This window comes from Saccostrea echinata, unplaced genomic scaffold (assembly GCF_033153115.1).
Source record: "Saccostrea echinata isolate AGI-Se365-2 ecotype Australia unplaced genomic scaffold, CSIRO_AGI_Sech_v1 ptg000042l, whole genome shotgun sequence".
NCBI classification, from domain to species: Eukaryota; Metazoa; Mollusca; class Bivalvia; order Ostreida; family Ostreidae; genus Saccostrea; species Saccostrea echinata.
The window spans coordinates 5,967,142-5,987,764 of NW_026889791.1; the positions used below are offsets into that span (position 1 = coordinate 5,967,142).

The window sequence follows — 20,623 nt, forward strand, 5'->3', positions numbered from 1 at the left end:
ATAAGCATGTTGTTAGAAAAAGATGTTATAGAACCTGTACCTGTCACTCAAGAAAACGAAGGGTTTTACAGCACCATTTTTGTGGTGCCAAAGAAACAAGGAGGGCTTCGGACAATTCTAAATCTGAAACCTCTAAATCAGTTAATAGTGCCTCGACATTTCAAAATGGAGACGCTATGTTCTATAATGAAAGCAATGAAAAAAGGGGACTTTGCAATCTCACTGGATTTGACCGATGCCTATTTTCACATTCCAATTCACACAGATTTCCAGAAATTTCTACGATTCAAATTTCTAGACCAGAGTTACCAGTTTCGAGCAATGCCCTTTGGACTTCGTTCAGCTCCAAGGGTCTTCACAAAAGTAATGGCAGTTCTTGCAGCACATTTAAGAAAAATGGTAATGCAAATATTTATGTACCTAGACGATTGGTTGATGATCAATTCAGACAAGACAACTCTTCTTCACCAGAGAGATTATGTCTTACATCTAGTTCAGGAACTGGGATTATTAGTAAATTGGAAAAAGTCGTCTCTAGTGCCATCCCAACATATAGAGTATCTAGGAGCACATTTCAATCTGGTAGAGGGCATCGCAACACCCACAGAATCCAGGTTTCAGAGTATTCTGGACATGGTGCAGACTTTATCAATAAGTCAGCACACTCAAGCGGTAGTAATTCTCAAATTGTTAGGACTGATGGCTTCATGCATTTATCTTGTTCCGATGGGAAGGTTACACATGCGTCCTATACAGTTATACCTGTTAGCATTGTGGAGACCAAAGATTCACCCTCTTACTCATGGGATAGTGATTCGTCCAATCTTAATTCAGCACCTTCAGTGGTGGATGAATCGGGAAAATTTTTTCAAAGGAATGCCTTTGCAAGATCCGCCAAGTCAACTGACTTTGATAACAGATGCGTCAGAACAGGGTTGGGGAGCACATCTGGAGAACTGGGAGACATCAGGGGTCTGGTCCCAGCAATATCAACAGAAACACATAAATTGGCTGGAGTTAAAGGCTGTACAATTAGCTCTTCAAGAAGCCTTATTTTTAATAAAAGGGAAAGTGATCCTTATACGGTCAGACAACACAACAGTGATAAGTTATATCAACAAGCAAGGGGGGACACATTCACCAGAACTGTGTTATCTAACTTGGGAGTTGTTCCAGTGGTGCATTCAGTACAAAATTACAATACGAGCTGTTCACATTCCAGGGAAAAAGAATTTTCTTGCAGATGCACTTTCCCGGGGAAAAATAGTACGAATGACGGAATGGTCGCTCAACAACACTGTTGTAAAATTGTTGTTTCAACAGATGGGAACCCCATGTATAGATTTGTTTGCAACTGCGCAAAACAAGAAGCTGCCAGTCTATTGCTCCCCATTTCCAGACATCAATGCTCTTCAAGTAGATGCACTAGCAACCAGTTGGAAAGGGATGTATGCTTATGCATTTCCACCACCAATTCTTGTGCCCAAAGTCTTACAGAAGATACGGGAAGAGGCAAGTGTTGTACTACTCATTGCTCCAATGTGGCCCAGGCAGTCTTGGTACCCTCAGTTAATAGATCTTTTGATCGATGTACCAGTCAAGTTACCACTGTGGCCAGATCTTCTGTCTCAAAATCACAATCAGAATTTTCATCAAAACCTAGAAACTCTCAATCTTGTAGCATGGAAACTGTCAAATTGCAACACAAGTCAAGAGGATTTTCTGAAGAAATTGCAGAAATTATGGCAAATGCCAGAAAGACATCTACACAAACAGTTTATGATGCAAAACTCAGAATATATAACAGTTGGTGTAAAGAACATGGTGTCAATCCCATTACAACATCTGTACCAGAGTTAGCAGAATTTTTTATTTACCTTTTCAAGGTGAGAAAGTGTAGACCACAGACTATAGCTGGTTATAAATCAGCAATAGCAATAGTTCATCAGAATGGAAGCAGTATTGGAACAAGTTCAGAACTTTCATCATTGTTGAAAGGCTTATTTAATAAACACCCTTCTGTACGTCAGTTAACACCAAACTGGAACTTACCGCTGGTTTTGTTAACTCTCACAAAACAACCATTTGAACCTCTAGAGTCAGCGGATTTAAAGTTCTTGACTCTTAAGACTGTTTTTCTGGTAGCCATTGCCTCAGCGTCTAGAGTGAGCGAGATTCATAGCCTCACTTTAGATGATGGTCACTTTAGAATAGAGAGGAAAGGGATAAAAATGTTACCTAATATGGAATTCCTGGCAAAGACACAAACAATAAATAGACCTTGGGACCCTATTTATATTCCTGCATTTGATTCATATGCCACAGATTCAGAAGATTTGAAACTGTGTCCTTGTCGTGCTTTGAAGATTTTTATCAATAGAACTAAAATGATTCGTAAGTCAAATAGATTGTTTGTGACCTACCAACAGAATAATCACAAAGAAGCATCAAAAGATTCCATTGCAAGATGGATAGTTAGCATGGTTCGTTTCGCATATGATAATGCAGAATCATCAACGTTAAATCTAGTTAGAGCACATGACACTAGGCGATTGTCAACTTCCTGGGCATTGTTTTGTGGTGTATCTTCAGAGGAGATTTTACGTGCAGCACACTGGACATCTGAATCTACATTTACGTCATTTTATCTGAAGGATGTTCCAGATCATCAGTCCATTTTTGCCAAGGCAGCAATCTTGGATTCATCAAGGAGAGGGAAGCAAAATTAGGTAATTATGTATTTTTTTTTTTATGTACTTTTACCATTTACTCTTTCCTCTCCCACCTCCTCCAGTTTGGGCTGCAAATTCCTTTGCAAATAGTTAAGGAGGCAGGTAAGTGGAAATATTGAAATGAACTTGGATTTTTGGGGGTAAAATCCGTGTTCATGAGATATTTACACTTACCTGCCTCACCCGCCCACCTCCCCTCTCGAGGAAGTTGAAAGGTAAGAACCTTTTAATTCGTCGAGAGAAACTGAAGAGTTATAGTTAAGGGGGATAACTGGAGGTAATACCGTAGTGACTCTAAAAATTTATCGACGCATTGTATGGGGAACTAGAGGGAAATTGCAAATAGTTAAGGAGGCAGGTAAGTGTAAATATCTCATGAACATGGATTTTACCCCCAAAAATCCAAATTATTGACATTTTTATTATTAAAATCCTTCCTTTTTCAATTTTATCAATTCAGATGTGTTTTTACCTTTTTTGTGATTTTTTTAATGAACGTTAAAAATAAACACACTAAAAAATTGTCATAAAATTCAAGTAAATCCTTCTCAAATTCACTGAAACAACAGAACAAGTTCTTATGTAATTTTTGCTTCACAATCAACTTTAAAGGCCCCAATGCTTTTGGTCAGGAGTGCAACAAATATGTTAGAATTATAAATCATCCAATAAGAATAAAAATAAAGAAAAAATAATGATTAGAATTTTTCTGGTGGGTTGCTGTGTTTGTCCTCTAAAGGAAAATATGCTATAAAATATATTTTATCTTCTAAATATACATTTAAGCTAGTTTTTTTTTTTTTTTTTTTTTGGCATAAATAGGGAATAATTCCATTTTGGGTCTTTGGAGTAGGTCGACTGAAGAGTAGGTCACCGTGACCTACTTTTGAAAATTTATGGCTTCAATTAAATATTTTGGGTACTTATTGGCTTAGAATCATCAAACTTTGTCAGTTGATGCATCTTGGGTCCTTGGAGTATGACAAATGAAAAGTAGGTTACTGTGACTTACTTTTGAAATTTTATGGCTGTATTTAATATTTTCGGGTACTATTTGGCTTGGAATTGTCAAAATTTGTCAGTTGATGCATCTTGGGTCTTCGAAGTAGGTCGACTGAAAAGTAGGTCACTGTGACCTACTTTTGAAAATTTATGGCTTTAATTAAATATTTTGGGTATTAATTGGCTTTGAATCATCAAACTTTGTCAGTCGATGCATCTTGGGTCCTCGGAGTACAACAACTGAAACTAGGTCACCATGACCTACTTTTGAAAATTTATAGCTTTAATTAAATATTTTTGGTACTAATTGGCTTAGAATCATCTAACTTTGTCAGTTGATGCGTCCTGGGTCCTTGGAGTACAACAACTGAAAAGTAGGTCACTTTGACCTACTTAATAAATTTTATGGTTATATTTTTAAAAAATATTTTAGGTATTAATTGGCTTAGAATCATCAAACTTAGTTGATGGGTCCTCAGAGAATGACAAGTGATAAGTAGGTCACCATGACCAACTCTCAGGTACTAATTGGCTTAGAATCATCTTGGGTTCTCAGAGTGTGAATTGGAATTTCAAGGGTTTATCTAAATATACAGGATACTTAGAGGCTTCAAATAGAAGTGATAGGTTGTACAGTTTATCAGAAGAGCAATTCAAGGCCCTTGGGCCTCTTGTAAATTTTACTGCAGTGAGGAGTGCAACAAAACTGCTTTATAATTACCAATGCTTTTTAACTATCTTTACTAAAAAAATAAGTTGAAAAAAAATGTTTGATACTATTTGATGTTCAAAACACTATGTCTATCAACAAATTACAGAAATTTTACTGTCAATTCAGGGAATAGTTTTCATCATTTCACATATATTTTTTAATACAATTTATATATATTACACTTTGCAAATAATCATGTTTTAAGGTCTTCAAAATATGAAAAACCCGCCCTAAACAACGAAAAATATCAAAACGACAAATTGATTTACAAAGCAAGAATGGGTTATTGTGTGTTATAAGTTTTAAAACAATGTTAAATAAAATACATATCAGATGTCAGGAGTGCAACACAATAATGTAAAATAGGGTCACTTCAACATCAAGTATTTTTTATAAGAGAACTCATATATAAAAATTCTTTTTTAGCTTAGATTTAAAGAATTGACTTGAACAGACAAAAAAGTGAATTTTGGGGAATTTTATAGCTTCATATTTTTTTAATGTTGAAACTTTTCAAACCAGAATTGAAAAAATAATGTAAAATAACAATCAAAAAGCCATTTTTTTGTCACATATACAAGAGAAGATACTCAATCAAGTTCTAGATTTATTCATTTATACCCCTTTTACCATTTTGAAGCATAAAAAACTATAATTTCTTGTGATTATGTATTTTAGAAAGTCTTTTCAGGTGTGAGGATATTTTCTTTTTTCAAAAGAAATTTTACTAATAAAAATTCTGAAACTTTTTAATCCAATTGTCTTTTCTATTGCCACTTCAGGATTTTAAACTAGAATGCATGTGCAATATAATGATATAAGTGAAAAATATGTTACAAGTACCATATTTGGCTGAATATAATACGCACTTTTTTCCCAAAATAATTTTCTTTGAGGAAGGGGTGCGTATTTTACACCACAATGGGATTTTGGTAGGTTTTTCTTTCATGTGAAACACGGCTATCATACGCACATACCGTAGTATTACCTGGAGACTTATGCAATTTCTTGCTGTTTATCGCCGTATTTAAAACTTCGGAAAGTTATTGTTGGAATGTAGGCTTGTTAAAAATGTTATATTTATAACATTTTGATAGTTAAATTAAATTTAAAAGCAAGTTAAAATTAATTTGAGCTGCATGTTCATCATCTCCATGTAGGCTGCCATTAACGATGTTCTTTATAGATGTTCACACATTCCTTTGCCACATGCTTCCGTAATCATAGTACACATGTACCTAATCAGTCAGACACTCGGTCAAAGAAGTAATAAGTCATTTTTTAATGAAATACAATAAAATGAAATTCATTTTAGGTTTTAAAAAACTCAGTGAAAATCATTTCAACATAAACACCCCTCTATACGTCCCAATGAATGGAAGCCAATGTTGTGAACACGTGCACTTGTCACTTGATAATTACCCCTCAACAACCCTCCAAGCAATTAAATTGTTTACCGACTCCAAAGCATTGTTTTTACAGTTAGATCACTGATTATTTACTGCCCTTATTAATGGCTTTGATTATTTTCTTTGTTAAAAATCGGGGGTTGGTTTATGATCTTTCGTATGTATAAGCGTGTGTTGATTACGACACATTAAACAGTTAAACACTTGTTAAGTGTAATTTTACTTTATCTTATATCGGCCTCGTGTTTAAATGATTGAGAGTTAAAAAAGGAAATATGAAGTATGTTGAAACTTAAGTGTTATCATTTAATTACTCGTGCTCTGTAGAAAATAAGATATCCACGAAGATTACCTTGATGTATGTCCCACCTTTGTACATCATTTTTCACAGCTTTTGAGGTGTGTTGATAACTACACTTTACACGCTTGTTAAATTTTGATTTTATTTTTATAACATCAGCTATTTAATTAATTAATTTCAAGTTCAAAAGAGGAAAATTGTAGTCTATGAATACTTTGATGTTGCAATATCGCTTGCATTGTTAAATTTACATAATTTTCAACATGATTACCTTAAACTAAAAATAAATATGACAACTGTTAAACTTGCAACAATATCTCGTGCTTTGTTGAAATAAAATTATTTTCACAAAGAATAGTTAGCATACGGCGACGTATAATTTCAATATCACCGTATGCTAAAAAAAAATTAATAATAAAGTCTGTTAATACTTTAATGCAACATTATCTCGTGCTTTGTTGAAATAAATAATTTCCTCCAGATTGCCGCAATATGGAAAGTCAAGATTAAGAAATAAAAACGCATTTGAATGAAATATCATGTTCTGTAAATTTTCAGCACTTTATCTCCACGCTGATTTTCATAGCAAATTACTGCGATTTTCAAAACTTCAGAACACCGCTTGGTAAAATTTTCTGCTGCGTATAATACAACCGAACTGTGTTTTTTTCCCCAGTTTCAGGCTCAAAAAGGGGGGTGCGTATTTTACACCAATGCGTATTATATTCCGCCAAATACGGTAGTTGAATTTTTTTCAAAAAAATTCAGTTTGGTGGTCTTTTTTTTTTTTATTCACCCATATCGACAATATCATGATGACATCGTATTGATATCAATCGTGATCTATAAAATTTATTTTCAAGTTAACATAATAACATAGATTACATGTATAACATTATTATATAAGACCAAAAGCGATATGGATATTGATTCATTTCTGACAATGATATGTAAATAAATAGAGGATTAAGGTTGTTATTGTGAGGGGTTAAGGTAAGGGTAAGGTTTTAGGTTGAGGTTAGGGTGGAACAATTATGATTCGATATCGATACGATATTGTGACAGAAAAGAAAACTTCGAAAACAGAAAGTATTCTAATATACACATACGCATAAAGAAATAATGTAGCAAGCTATAAAAAAGTAATCTGTCGATATCGTAACTACATCGTATTTTGGACATAACTCACCCATTTTACCAACTTGGAAATAAAAAAAAATTGCCTAGAAAATCCAAAATCCTGAGTGTGTATTTCAATGCGATCTTTACAGCGAATACTCATGAACCTTTCAGAAATATAATCTGAAAATTTCAAATTGATCAGTGGAATATTAGTGCAGATAAATGAAAAATCCCGAATAACCCCCGTTTTCAATTTGCCTCAGCCCGGTTTTGCCTACCCATTTTACCAACACTCCCAAAAATGCGATTTTCTCGATTTATTTCTCCGTATGTTTAAGGTATGTCACTCATGATTTGAGTTATATCAAGGATTTTTTATACCCTTCGCAAACGAAGTTGGGAGGGGGGTATATTGGAATCAGCATGTCTATCTGTCTGTCTGGACCTGTTCTTGGAGAACTATTGTATGGATTTGTCTGAAAATTTTTACACTCATTATTCCCCATATGAAGATGTGCACCTGGTATTTTCATAATGATTGGATAATTTTTCTGCATTTTACAGTGGGTTTTTTTTTCATTTTTATTGACTTAGTCATTTTTGGTTTGATACATAGAATCTAGAACTGCCAGTTGGTACATCTGTAACAAATGTGAATTGCTGCTTAAAACTACTCATAAAAACTATAAAAAAAAAAATCACCAAATATTAAAAAAAGTTTTTTGGTAAATTAAGTCTCAATAAATTTAAGAGTCATGCAGTAACCTTAGTAAAAATGTTGCATCAACATGATCAAGATTGCACAGTTCTTTTTTATCATTACATAAAGCTTTGTTAGAAAATAAACAAAAATCTTTGTTTTGAACAGAATGACATAAATAAATGTCATTTTTGCTCACCTTGACGAAATCGAGATGAGCTTATGCTATACCCCTGGCGTCGGTCGGCATCCCGTTAAAGTTGTAGGAGCAAGTTCATTCCCAAGTAACTATGAGCCGTACCTGGACCAAACTTGCATGGATGATGCATCTAGGAATGGACACTACCACACTTGCTTCGGTTGCTGGATCTGACCTAGATTTTCCACATGAGTGACCAGGTTAAAGTTTTTGGAGCAGGTCCATTCTTAAGTAACTATAAGCCCTACCTGGACCAAACTTGCATGGATGATGCATCTAGGGATAGACACTACCAGACTTGCTTCGGATGCTGGATCTGACCTACATTTTCCAAAGGAGTAACCATGACAATGTGTTTGGATTAGCTCTATAATTATATGGTGCATCTAAGGATGGACAATTTCAGACTTGCTTTGAATGTAGGAAATGAAAGACATTTTCTTGATTAGTGAACAGGTTAAAGTTTTTGGAACAGGTCAATTCCCAATGAACTACCTAACTTGCACAGAACTACTTACATAGAACTTGCATGAATATTGTTTTCAGGATGCACACTAACTGTATAGAAAATATGATGTGAGATTTGCATTACTTATACTGATGTTATAACATTCGTCAAGGTGAGCTTCGTAATCTACCAATGTTTTCCATTTGGTGGCATTGCAGCTACCCCTTCTGTCAATATACTTTTTTCGGAGAGCAACAGTTCTGCAGCTATATAACCATAAGGTTGGACTCTGGCAAATTCCAGTCGTTGGGGAAAATGGAAAAGTTAGAGAAAGCTCTCACACACACAGACAAAGAAGTAGGATTGTTCTTCCAAGATTAAGTGGTTTGTGGGGTTTTTTTGGGTTTTTTTTGTTGTTGTTAAATTGGCTTGTCAGTCACCCCTGCCCCTACCCTCCAGTGATTTTTTGGGGGTCAAAATGCCACCAATATTCGGCTGTTTCCCCTCACAAAAATTAGCCATTTTTTCCCAGTTATTAGTATATTTTTCCCAATTTCAAACATACGAACATAATGTTTTGATTTTGAACAAAAGTCCCTAAATTTGCTGGCAGAGTATATACTTTTTTTATTCTTCAAATCCATGCATATGCAGCCGATTTTTTCAATGAATGTGTAAAACAATGCAGATATCCATATAAGCAGATAAGTAGCTTATAATATTCTCAATGAATTGGTAAATAGTTCCCAGATACAAGTCATGTTGCATGTTCACATAATGATTTTGGATTACATAGAGGGTCAGGCTAATAACAGGAAATGGACAACACATAGGGTTTCACTAAAATCAGGAAAAAACAAACAGTAAAGACTGTAAACTTGATTATCAATATAAGACAGTTTACTAGATTATGAGTCTAAATGCTGGTTATTTTTTTTTTTTATGAAATGAGACAAAGCAATTCCAAGGAAATAGAAGCTACAAGATGTGACTAATATAAGAGATGTTCACATTCAACAAAATATTGATGTTAATGTTTTAAATGATTATTTTATGAATTCAAACAAACTCAAAGTTAAAATCAAACAAAATCTGTTGTTGTTACTTAGTTTGATTATTTTATGTATTTTTTAGCATTCTAATTTACTATAATTGATTTTTGAATTCCCAATTTGAGGAAAATGTCGCTAAATAAATTTTTCCCAATTCAAAAGGAGGGGGTGGTGGTTTAAAAAACAAAAAAAATCACTGCCCTCCCTTCACATGCTTTGAAAACAAATTGCCACGGGTCTGCATGTTTAATAAGTAGACCAGCCTCTATATGTCATTCAAATATGAGGATATTTTGTTGAAATGTTAAAATATTCCATACAGGTTAATTATCGGAAATACTTAGTGCCTGTCCATACCATCATTCCAAGTCAAAGCTTTAAAAAACTATTCAGGGAGGGGATTAAAAAAAAAAGTTATACACACTTAACAACGTCTATTCCCTTCAAATACATGTATATGGCTCTCTTTGTTATTTAAGAGAAGTCAACCCTTTTTTCCTGCCCGGGGGGGGGGGGGTTCAAGGTTGGTTTTTATACGCCCGTCTTAAGATGGGACTTATTATGTTATAGCGTTCATGTCCGTCCGTCCGTCTGTTAGCTTTTCGTGTCCGGCTCATAACTTTAATACTATTAGGCCTAGAGTTATCAAACTTTGTCAGCTGATGCATCTTGGGTAGAAGGTGTGTCGCGCATTAAAAGTAGGTCCCTCTGACCTTTAATTAAGATGTTATGGCCAAATATGGAAAAATCCTGTCCGGCTCATAACTAGAAAACTATGAGACTTAGAATCATCAAACTTGGCCAATTTATGCATCTTAGGTAGAAGGTGTGTCGCGACCTATTTCAAGGTCACTGTGACCTTTAATTTAAGTGCAATTTTTAAAAAAAAAATGTCTTTGTACTATTAAATTATACAATCCCAAAAAATGTAAGAGTGTTGCAGTATACATATTAAAAAAATGTTAAATCAAGAAAATACTTATTTTTTCCATTATATACTTTACAGCGATCTATAACAAATGTAATGTTATAAGAGAAATTCCACCTCTCCCATGGGTTTAATTATTAAGCACTGGTCAAGTAGAATTTTGATAACAGAAAATTGCATGTCAAATTAGAGAGAAATTAATGAGTTTAGTGTGAGGAGCTAACTGGTAGAGCATCTCTGATCAAGCAGGTGTTATCTATATCTCTTGGGAACTGTGCAAATGTTGGATTAAATACATGTAGTTCTTGTTCACAGGCTAGCCTAACTTTTAATATGAATTTGGTGAAAAGTAATTAAAACTAATTTGATACTGCATGATAATTAAATAAAATTTGTTGATATTTTATAATAAACTAATTATTTAAAACTAATTATATGGGGGGGGGGGGGGGCGTTAATGTTGAAATCAGCATGCCCATTGTCCATATGATTGCAGCTTATAACCAGCTAGAGTGACATTAAATCTAAAAAAAAATCAAGTATTTAAAAAAAAATGTTTTAATTATGGTAGATAGCCACTACAAATCTAAGAGTCATGCAGGAACCTTATTAATAATGTTGATTCAAGATGACAAAAGTTTTTTTTTCTTTTTAGAAATCTTTGTAACAAATTTTAAAAAAAATCTTTGTTTTCAAATTTAACTTCAGGATAACATAAATATGCATTTTTATTGCACTACAAAGCAAATATTGCAGATCCATTCATCCCTTGGGAGTAATGAGTGGACATGCATCCAGTTAAAGATTAATGACTTCAATGTAGAAAGGCTAGCTGTCTCAGTCATTTAATTCTGCTAGAGCATCTCTGATCAAGCAGCTCTTATCTATATCCTTTGGGAATTAGACAGAAGAACTGCTGGTCAGTTTATAGCATATGTCATTTGATGGCCAGCCTTTTTATTTTCAAAATTAATTTGGTATAGATTAAGTTGTTATGACTAAATTGATATTGCTTAATATGATATTTTTATATTTGTTGAAAATATCAACTAGCGCATCACGTCTCACAAATATGAAAGATGGGGGGGGGGGGGGGGGGCAGATGGGCATTTGTCAAGCTCTAACACAACCAGTTGAGGATCTATAATGTAATATTTGTTAATGCCTACACCACAGGAGATGTATAAACAAATATTATAAGGAATGGAAAAATCATGGAAATCCTCCTACCAGTATCAAGGTTGACATGATTTTCTTGCACTCTAAACTGTTTTTGATAATTGAACAATATTTGACGGGCGTATCATGCTGTGGCGGGGCACTTTATTTTTTTTTTTTGTTTCTTCTGCATAGAAATTTAGTTACTAAATTGTCAATGACTTACAAGATGAAAGTGGAATGCATAGGGATTAAAATTGGACTATGGAATAGAGCCTTTATGAACATATGACATTTTTTTAGTGAAACAAATTCATGATTTTAAAGGCTGATATCCAATGTAAACTAACCAGAGTGAATTCTGTGTATTTTTTAATCCTTTAAATTTTTTCTTCACAAAATAGAACAATTTATTTTGCATGATTTTTGGGGGTGGGGGTGGGGAATGAAATACATTTTAAGTGTTTGATAGAAGCTTAATTTATGAACTTGAAACAACCAACCCTGGACCAGGAGGTATATGTATAGGGGTGTATTCAAGGACCTTTGATTTGTACTACAAAGCTTTGTGCTATCTAATCTAATGTGTCGATATTAAATTTAAATGTATTTCTTGGAAAACGATAAATTCATGATACAGCAGTAAAATGTTGCACCTTATGAAACAGAACAGAAGCCAAACGTAGCAATTACAGGTGCCAAGAGTCATACATACAGCAACCATACTCACAATGTTATCAGAAAACTTTATATTGCATCAAAGTTTTTTTTAATATTGGGAAACATAACAGACTTAGAAAATCGTAAATGATTCAAATATTATGTACTCATCACTTTTAACACAAATAATTAGTGTAAATCGTGTTTATCATATGAACTGGAAATATGAATAGATCCAGTAAAATACATTAAACGGGTGTAACCTAAAGCAGTTACTGGATTGCTCCTTACATGTGTTCATCAAACAAGCAATTCTACTGCATAAAATCATACTGAACTTTAATAATTACATCTTAATTAAATGTACTATCATTTTTGAACGTTTAGTTGATATATACTGCCTCATTGATGTAAAGCAGTAGTAGCGGGTGTCCGAAACCAAGATTTTCTCGATTCACACTTTACCAGCAGTGTTTAGTGAATTGTCAAAATTTTTTCAGGTACCATATGAAATTCTGAACAAAAAGTTTCGTTCGGGTCAGAAGAACATTGACAGAGAGGTATCTCATGTTCAACAAGCCAGCACTGAGGTGGAACAATGTTTGCAAGACAAGAAATCACCATCTGTACAGCAGGTGTCCTTTGCATTGGACAGTATGGTGGAAAAGCTCTGCTTACTTAAACGAAAAGTAATTTTAAAAAAAAAATTATCAGAGTTATTGACTTATTTAAATCTTTTGTGCTCTAGGGAATTGAAAAATACCTGTCATATTTATTATTTGAATTTTGATTTGTACTGTTTTAAGCTCACTCTGGCCAATGGCTAAAGTAAGCTTTTCTGATTTATATTTGTCCTTCCTCCTGGTGTCTTAGCCTTGTTAGGTCACCTGAGTCACTCTGGTTACCTATTGCTGTCTGTTTACATTCGTCGTCTTGTTGATGTGCATGGTGCATAAACTTTTCACATTCTCAAGAACCACTGGATCAATTTCAATCAACTTGCCACAAAGTATCCATAGATGAAGGGAATTCAAGTTTGTTCAAATGAAGGGCAACTGGTGCACTCTTCCATGAGGAAATAATCAAGAAAAATAGGGTGGGGTAATTTATAAATCTTCTCAAGAACCATTGGGCCAGACAAGTTGAAACTTATATGAAAGTTACATGACAAAGTCTAGATTCAATTTTTTTTCAAATCATGGCCCCCGAGGGTAGAGTGGGGACCAATGGGCAATCAAATTTTTATGTAGGATTATATATATATATAGGAAAAAATCTTTAACAGTTAAAATCTCCAGAATAGCCAAGCCATGATAAGTCATATTTATATGGAAGCATCCTAAGAAAATGTAGATTCAAGTATCATGACTCCTTGGTAAAAGGAAGTTTGTTCAAATGAAGCCACACCCTTTCCCAAGGGGAGTTAATAAAGAAATGGTAAAAATTAGGTGGGATCATTTAAAAAAAATCTTTTTCTCAAGAACCAGTAGGCCAGAAAGATGAAAATCCTGGCAAAGTGTAAATTTAATTTTTTTCAAATCATGATCCACGAGGTAGGGATTGGGCCAGCATGGGTAAATAAAGTTTTACAAGGGTATACATAGGAAAACTCTTTTTAAAAATCTTCTTTTCAAGAACAGCAAAGCCATGCCAGAGCAGTCATTTTTATGAGGTTGGAGAGAATACTCTAAATCGGATATTATCTGTGAAATCGCGTATAATACCTGATATCAGGTAATATCCCTTGCAGAATTATCCTGAGATATCCTAAGAAATCCTAAGATAATCTCAAGATTTATTCCTAGGATATCTTTAAAAAATCCCAGGATTGTTCCTAAGATATCCTGGGATGTTTTTGGAACAGGAATTCCTGGGATTTCCTTGGACACTCCCAATAAAAGGGTTCTACAAAAATCCCAGGAATCAAAAAGCCAAGACTCCCCAGAATATCCCAAGACTTAAAATTGTCCCAGGAAACCAGGAATTCCTAGGATGTCCTAGGATATAGGATATCCTAGGACATTTATTTTAAAATTTATGCATAAAAACAAAGCATAATTATAAAATCTCTGAAAAAAATTTTAATGAATGTATGTATTATAAACTTTCATGGCCACACAGAAAAATATATTACATAAAATAATAAAAAATGCTGATGGTATCTGATACAACTAATACTTTACAATTTTACTGCTTACAGTGCAATTATAAGAATCTATATAACTATGACTCAACATAATGATTTTCACACAAGGGGGAAAAACAGATTTTCTTACTTTCAAGCTATTTTAATACATTCTGAAGTGGCTCTCATAGAATATTAATGATATACAATGACAAATAATAATAATAAATATTTAAAATCAACAACCTAGGGGAGGGGGTTGGGGGGGGGGGGGGGGGGCTCTTCACTGCTGAAAGAATTCTGTACTAAAAAGAGTTTCAGATACCAAACAGAAACAATTCATAACAAAAATTTAAAAAAAAAAAAGAGGCCTTGACCTCTGACCATTTCACTTCAAAATCTATAGGGGTAATGTTTAATTTATAAACAATATTAAATTTGTATTGACAATAAATCATGTCCCGCAGTGGGATAAGTCAAAAGGAGTTATGATATAAAATTTCATTGCAATATCTGAAGGTTTTCTAGAAATATTAAGAAAACCAAGTGTTACAGACAGACAGATTGAAACAGACCCAAATTAATATCCCCTGCACCTCATCAATCCAATTAAAGTCACCCAGCTTTAGTTGATCCCTAACGTATCTTCTTTAGCTGTACATTTTTCTTCCTCATCTTCTGTGGCCTTAGTTGCTGTTCTTGAAGCCTTGTGAGCTTTTTCTTCACTCGACTTTTCACTTGTCTTCGCTATAATAAAATTTTACTTAATGTATTCCATTGTTTAGTCTGAATAATTATGTAATTACATGTATTTCTAAGGGATTAAAATTAAACTTGTAAAATTTAGAAGCCAAAGAGGCTACCAAGCTTTCAGATTCTACCAGTCCATCAAAATGTGTATTAGCCTAAGTGAGATAGACCATTTTTCTCAAAAGATTTATTTTATTAACACTGGCACATGTCACTTAAACAAACATCAGCATGATGCTGGCCTTCACTACCTCATAACATGATGCAATTTCTGCCTCTCAAGAAAATTGTAATTATTTGACAACAGGACCAAGTTATGTCAAGTAAGTGTTGAAACCCAAATGCACCATTTAAAATTTAAATTTTGTAATTTGTTCATAAATTGGGTCTTGTTTGAAAGATTGTGAAGACATGTAAATATGTATTTTTACATGAATTTATTCTTAAGTCAATGACTGATACCAAAAAAATATGATTAAAATTGTTAGGAATCCATGTTTATTAGGGACCACTTAATGCCAGGGAGACAGAAATTCTTAAACTCGTACATTATTTGAACAGCTTACCTTTCTTGGCATTATTCTCCTTGTTGTTCAGTCATTTGTTTCTTATTCCCTTAGTCTGAATTAAACAGTCTGCAAAGTTACCAATGAAATTTTTATAAGACATGTATATATTTGTACTTTACTTTTGTAATCATGAAATAAATTTTAATGACAGTTGATATTTCTTGCTGATTTTTTTTTTTTTTTAAGTGTTTTTCAGTGTTAAATTTTGCAAATAAATCTAATGAGTTCTATGACATCTGCCTCAGTTTTCCCCACTAGATACACAGATTGAAATGTTCCATAAACTTTGAAGTTTACAAATGAAAATTTCAACAAAATGACAAAATACCTGCTGCTTCCTTCTTCATTTAGTGGTCTCATGGTAGTTTCCAGTCTCATGATCCTTGCCAGGCTTCAAGGTTCTTACTTAAGAAGCTATAACAATAGAATGCAGGCTTCATTAAAGAGTATAATTCCAAAAAATACACCATGTCAAAACATCAATGTAAATTTAACATTAACTGATACTTAATATCTGTTTATATAGTCTTCCACTAACTAAAGTTTAGGCCATACCAATTTTTAATATAGTTCGTCGGATTCGCCGCTTCTATTTACAACAAATCCAAAATATAATATTTAAAAAAAAAATGTCCGCGCGCGCGTCCAAAAATATCCGAGTACAATTTTTTCAACTTCTTACACCAAACGCACAAAAGACTTCGAAACTTGTATAACAGAAGCGCAGGATTCAGTAAGTTTGTAGCAGTGTGTGAAGTTTTGCACGATGCCTGTGTTCATATGTACTATAGTTAAAAACAATGGGTTCGAAGTCGTACTATACACAGCAATAGAAATGGAAGCAGAGGAGACGTTTGAAGCTTTGTTTGATGAAACAATAAAGAGAACATCGTCAACATATGAAAAATACACACAACGGTTTAGTAAATTTTGACAATATTTGTTCTATAAAAATTAAAGAAAATTCAAAAGCGACGCAATTAGGATTTCGAAACCTGACATGACCTTAACAATTTGCAAAGAATTAAACAGAAAATTCGTAGAAATGAAACTACGTCTAAATTGCAATGTTACTCACGAGAAACAAAAGGAAGACGCGTTTTCGCGTCTTATGAGTGCATCGAAAACGTATTCTCTCCCAGAAAAAATAATAGGAAAAAGAGAAGAACTTTCAGGACCACAGAATTTATATAACGATTTAATAGAATGGGCATCAGACTTCGACAATGGTTGGACTTCACAGTTCATAGAAAGTGGCAAGAAGGTCTTCACATGTCTACGTAATGCACTATGGTATGTTGACAATTCACATGCTAAATTTAAGGAAAGTGGCTGCCCAATTCCAGGTAATTTTCAGAAATTTAGTGGGTATAATAACTTCAAAAAACATCGCCACACACCACCAATTATTACACAGGAAAAATTGAACTAGCACTGCCTTCAGTTGTCCAATTGCCTTTCATTTCCCTCTATGTCAACAAAAAATCATAAAACATTATCAGTTCATATGGAGTCTCTTCTTGAGTGTCTTTTGAAATATAAGAAAAGACTTTACAAAGACAATACTCAACATAAAGAAATATCATGAAAGGTCAGAACCAACTTTTCAACCAGATCAAGACAGCTCTCGTCAATTTATATCTGCTGTTACTAAAGTTGATAGCATATATTCACCATTGGATCAAGTGGTTGTATCATCAGAAAATTATGAAATCATTGATGTGGATAATTTCTGCCCTGTGGATCGGTTCAAAAGGAAAAAATTCATTAAAGAGTTACGATTATCAAAGTCGGTTATGCTTTATAGACTTTCCTTTGGTGGTAGTGTTGGGACTCTGAACTTTGTTTGGAGGGTACCTGATGAAGATTCCCCAGAAAGGTCCACACAAAATTCTCGATTGGAGGGGAAAATATTGAAGAGTCTTCCAAAGTTTTCAACTCGTGCTATGCGCAGAGAATTCATAAACAAGTATGAGAAATATGTTAAAGCGCCAAAATCAGTACTGCGTCAGATGTACCATGAATTAACAGACACAGAGGAAGTGTCTGGTAATAAAGCCCAGCAAGAAGTAAATAATCGTGCAATGGAAATACTGTTAAATGGTGGTGATACTGACCTTTTGTTTGACTTAAGAACAATGCGAGGGAAAGATATTGACACAAAATTTGGGATCTTTTTTGAAGAAATGGGGAAATATTTTGATGAAAAACTGTTAGCAGTACAAGAGAGATGCCATGGAAATGAACTTTATTTACCCCTTGCTATATCAATTGAAGACCTCATGAATGAAGTCAAAGAGAGAATTCCAGAAGGGACACCTGTACCATGTGCAGAAACTGTGCGCCTCCAGTTTACCCCGCAGAATCTGTTTAGACAAACTGCTTTAAAATATACAGGGCATTTTAACATCAAGTTCAGAGTTCAAACTCGTCAATCAAGAGTAGACCACATTGATGCAAAATATGTTGCTGTGACATTTAGGTACCTGAAGGAATTTCTTGTTCAGTACAAACAACATGCCCTTTTTGTATGCATGGATGATAAAGCAACTGTGCCAGTAGGAGAACCAGGGATTCCAATATCTACTGGTGTCAGAGGCCACAACAAAGTGATGGCTCCAGCAGATGGGCCAGCTCTTACATGTACAGACCATGACTTCCATATTGCTGGGATTATCCCATCTGTTGCCTTAGTGGTGAGACACCTGAATTTCCTGAGGATAGCTTTTTCCAAGGAAAGATGTTTGTCACTACATGTATTAAAGACAAAATTTTTCAACATTCTACACCCTACAGGGTTTTGCTTAAGATTTTAAGGAATAATTATTCTGATAATGATGTGGACTTGAATGTTCCTATTTTGTGTTTGATGACGGATGGATGGCCGGATCATAGATTGACATATGAAACTGTGAAAACTTCTTTGCTTCTTCTTCTCCTGCAGCTGGACTTGGATATGATAATTGCTATTAGAACAGCGCCAAATAACAGTTGGGTTAATCCAGCAGAACGCTGCATGTCTATTCTTAATTTAGCTCTCCAGCATAGTGTTCTTGCTCGAGATGAAATGACCCCCGAGTTTGAGAAAATGGTGAAACATAGTAGTTCTTTGAATGCTAATATGGCCAACTGTAAACCAGGCCTTAGAGAGGCATACCTGGAGAGTATGACTCAAGTGATTCACACGGTGGGAAAGCGATTTGAAAGAATGAAACTTAAAGGAGAACCACTTGAAGTCTCTACTGGACTCAAAGAATCTGTTATACAGAGACGAATGCGGATTGTGAACGAAGTTACACATGCACCAAATTCTAAAGTCAACACCTCTGCATCAACAAAGGAACTTCGAGAATGTACAGAGCTTCAAGTAATATTTAGTTATATTATTTACCATGGATCAAAGAATTCTTGAAATGGTGAAATTGTCCAATAGTAGATTTTATAGTTATGATACCTAATTTTATTTCTACAGGATTTCCTACAGATGCATTGTATCAGCACCCACTACTGTTTCCAGATAATGAAGTGTGTAGGAGAGAATCCTTGTTCATACTGCACCATGAATCCAGCCAGACTACCTGATGATGTACTTAGTGGTCTCTCATTTCTTCCATGTCCAGTACCAGATGACAGTGGTGTTCATTATAAAACTTTTCAAGAGGTATGAACATTTAAATTAAATTATTTATACCTATTGTTTACCTTTTAATTTAAAAAGAAATCATCATATGCATTTATGATGTTGATATTACAATTCTATCAAAAAATTAATTTTGTGTGCAAACTTAGTTAAAACTAAATTGTTCAGGTGTATGGAAAGACGGTGGATGACAGTCACTGTCCATCATCCAAACAGAATTCAGACTTCAGTGAGGAGGCACAGAATGCAGATAAACAGAACCGTGATACATTAAAAACGCAGAGAGCAAGAGATATCATCCCCTGTGGTGAATGCGGAAAACCCAGACTATTGTTTTCCCCATCCAAAACTGTCAATTATCATACAGGAAATTTCCTTACGAAGAATGAAGGAGGAAGGTGCTTTTACATGTGGTGATGATGTTGACATTGAAGGATTTGTTGTTCGGAGATCCATCTCTTGCAATTCGAGCATAGAGATATCATATTATTCTGCAAATCTTAGAAATTTTTTGCCACCTGTGTGCCTCTACTGTGGAACAGAAGATAATCTGTTGGATGACAATGACGACTACATTGTACATTGTTATGAGAACTATTCAATTGTCAGGCCCATCTGTAGGCAATGCAGGTCCTCTGGACGTGAGGCAGGGACTTGGGGGAGGAAATTCTTTAAAAAGACCTGATCATTTAATGTTGCAAAACATTGCATTTATGAAAATAAACTCTTTGAAACTTGACACATTTTTATTTATTGAAAAAAAATATCCAAAAAAAGTTAAGAATAATAAGTTCATGTGGTATGCAAATGATATCTGTCTTTATTTTTTAGGCCCTCGCTCTTTGAAATCACACTTAATTAAAAAATATATATATATATTAATTATATTCGCTCGCCTCATAATTTTGAAACCCAAAATGAAAAATAATATTTGTAAAATTATTTCGCCCGCTCGCCTCACTTTTTATTTTTGAAAATCCGAAGAACTATTTTACAAATTGGTGTGGCCTTAACATGCAAAACCGGGAAATATTTAACTGTGTATGTATGTTTGATCTTCATGGACTTGACTGTATGCCAAAAAGTATTTTACACATATTCAATTCGTTTCTTCTG

The 20,623-nt window shown here is 34.2% G+C and overlaps 2 protein-coding genes across 2 annotated transcripts in view; both read left to right on the plus strand.

The window, feature by feature from the left end:
• The window catches only part of LOC133200991 (E3 ubiquitin-protein transferase MAEA-like), a 199,305-nt gene that overhangs the window by 7,543 nt on the left and 171,139 nt on the right, over positions 1-20,623 (plus strand). Inside the window, exon 2 of the mRNA XM_061336798.1 lies at positions 12,924-13,112. Within this exon, the coding sequence (XP_061192782.1) occupies positions 12,924-13,112 (189 nt within the window). The remainder of the gene's footprint in view (positions 1-12,923; positions 13,113-20,623) is intronic.
• Positions 17,476-20,160, plus strand: LOC133201095 (uncharacterized). Its single transcript, XM_061336893.1, has 3 exons — positions 17,476-19,234; positions 19,340-19,528; positions 19,676-20,160. Exons 1-3 carry the CDS (start codon positions 18,608-18,610, stop codon positions 19,922-19,924), a joined length of 1,065 nt encoding a protein of 354 aa, XP_061192877.1. The 5' UTR covers positions 17,476-18,607; the 3' UTR covers positions 19,925-20,160.

Excerpts from the sequence above, each read along its gene's own strand:
- LOC133201095 (XM_061336893.1), top strand. The coding sequence starts at position 18,608 with ATGTTTGTCACTACATGTATTAAAGACAAAATTTTTCAACATTCTACA. Across the intron at positions 19,235-19,339 it reads GAGAATGTACAGAGCTTCAA|GATTTCCTACAGATGCATTG; the intron begins GTAATATTTAGT and ends TTATTTCTACAG. Across the intron at positions 19,529-19,675 it reads ATTATAAAACTTTTCAAGAG|GTGTATGGAAAGACGGTGGA; the intron begins GTATGAACATTT and ends TAAATTGTTCAG.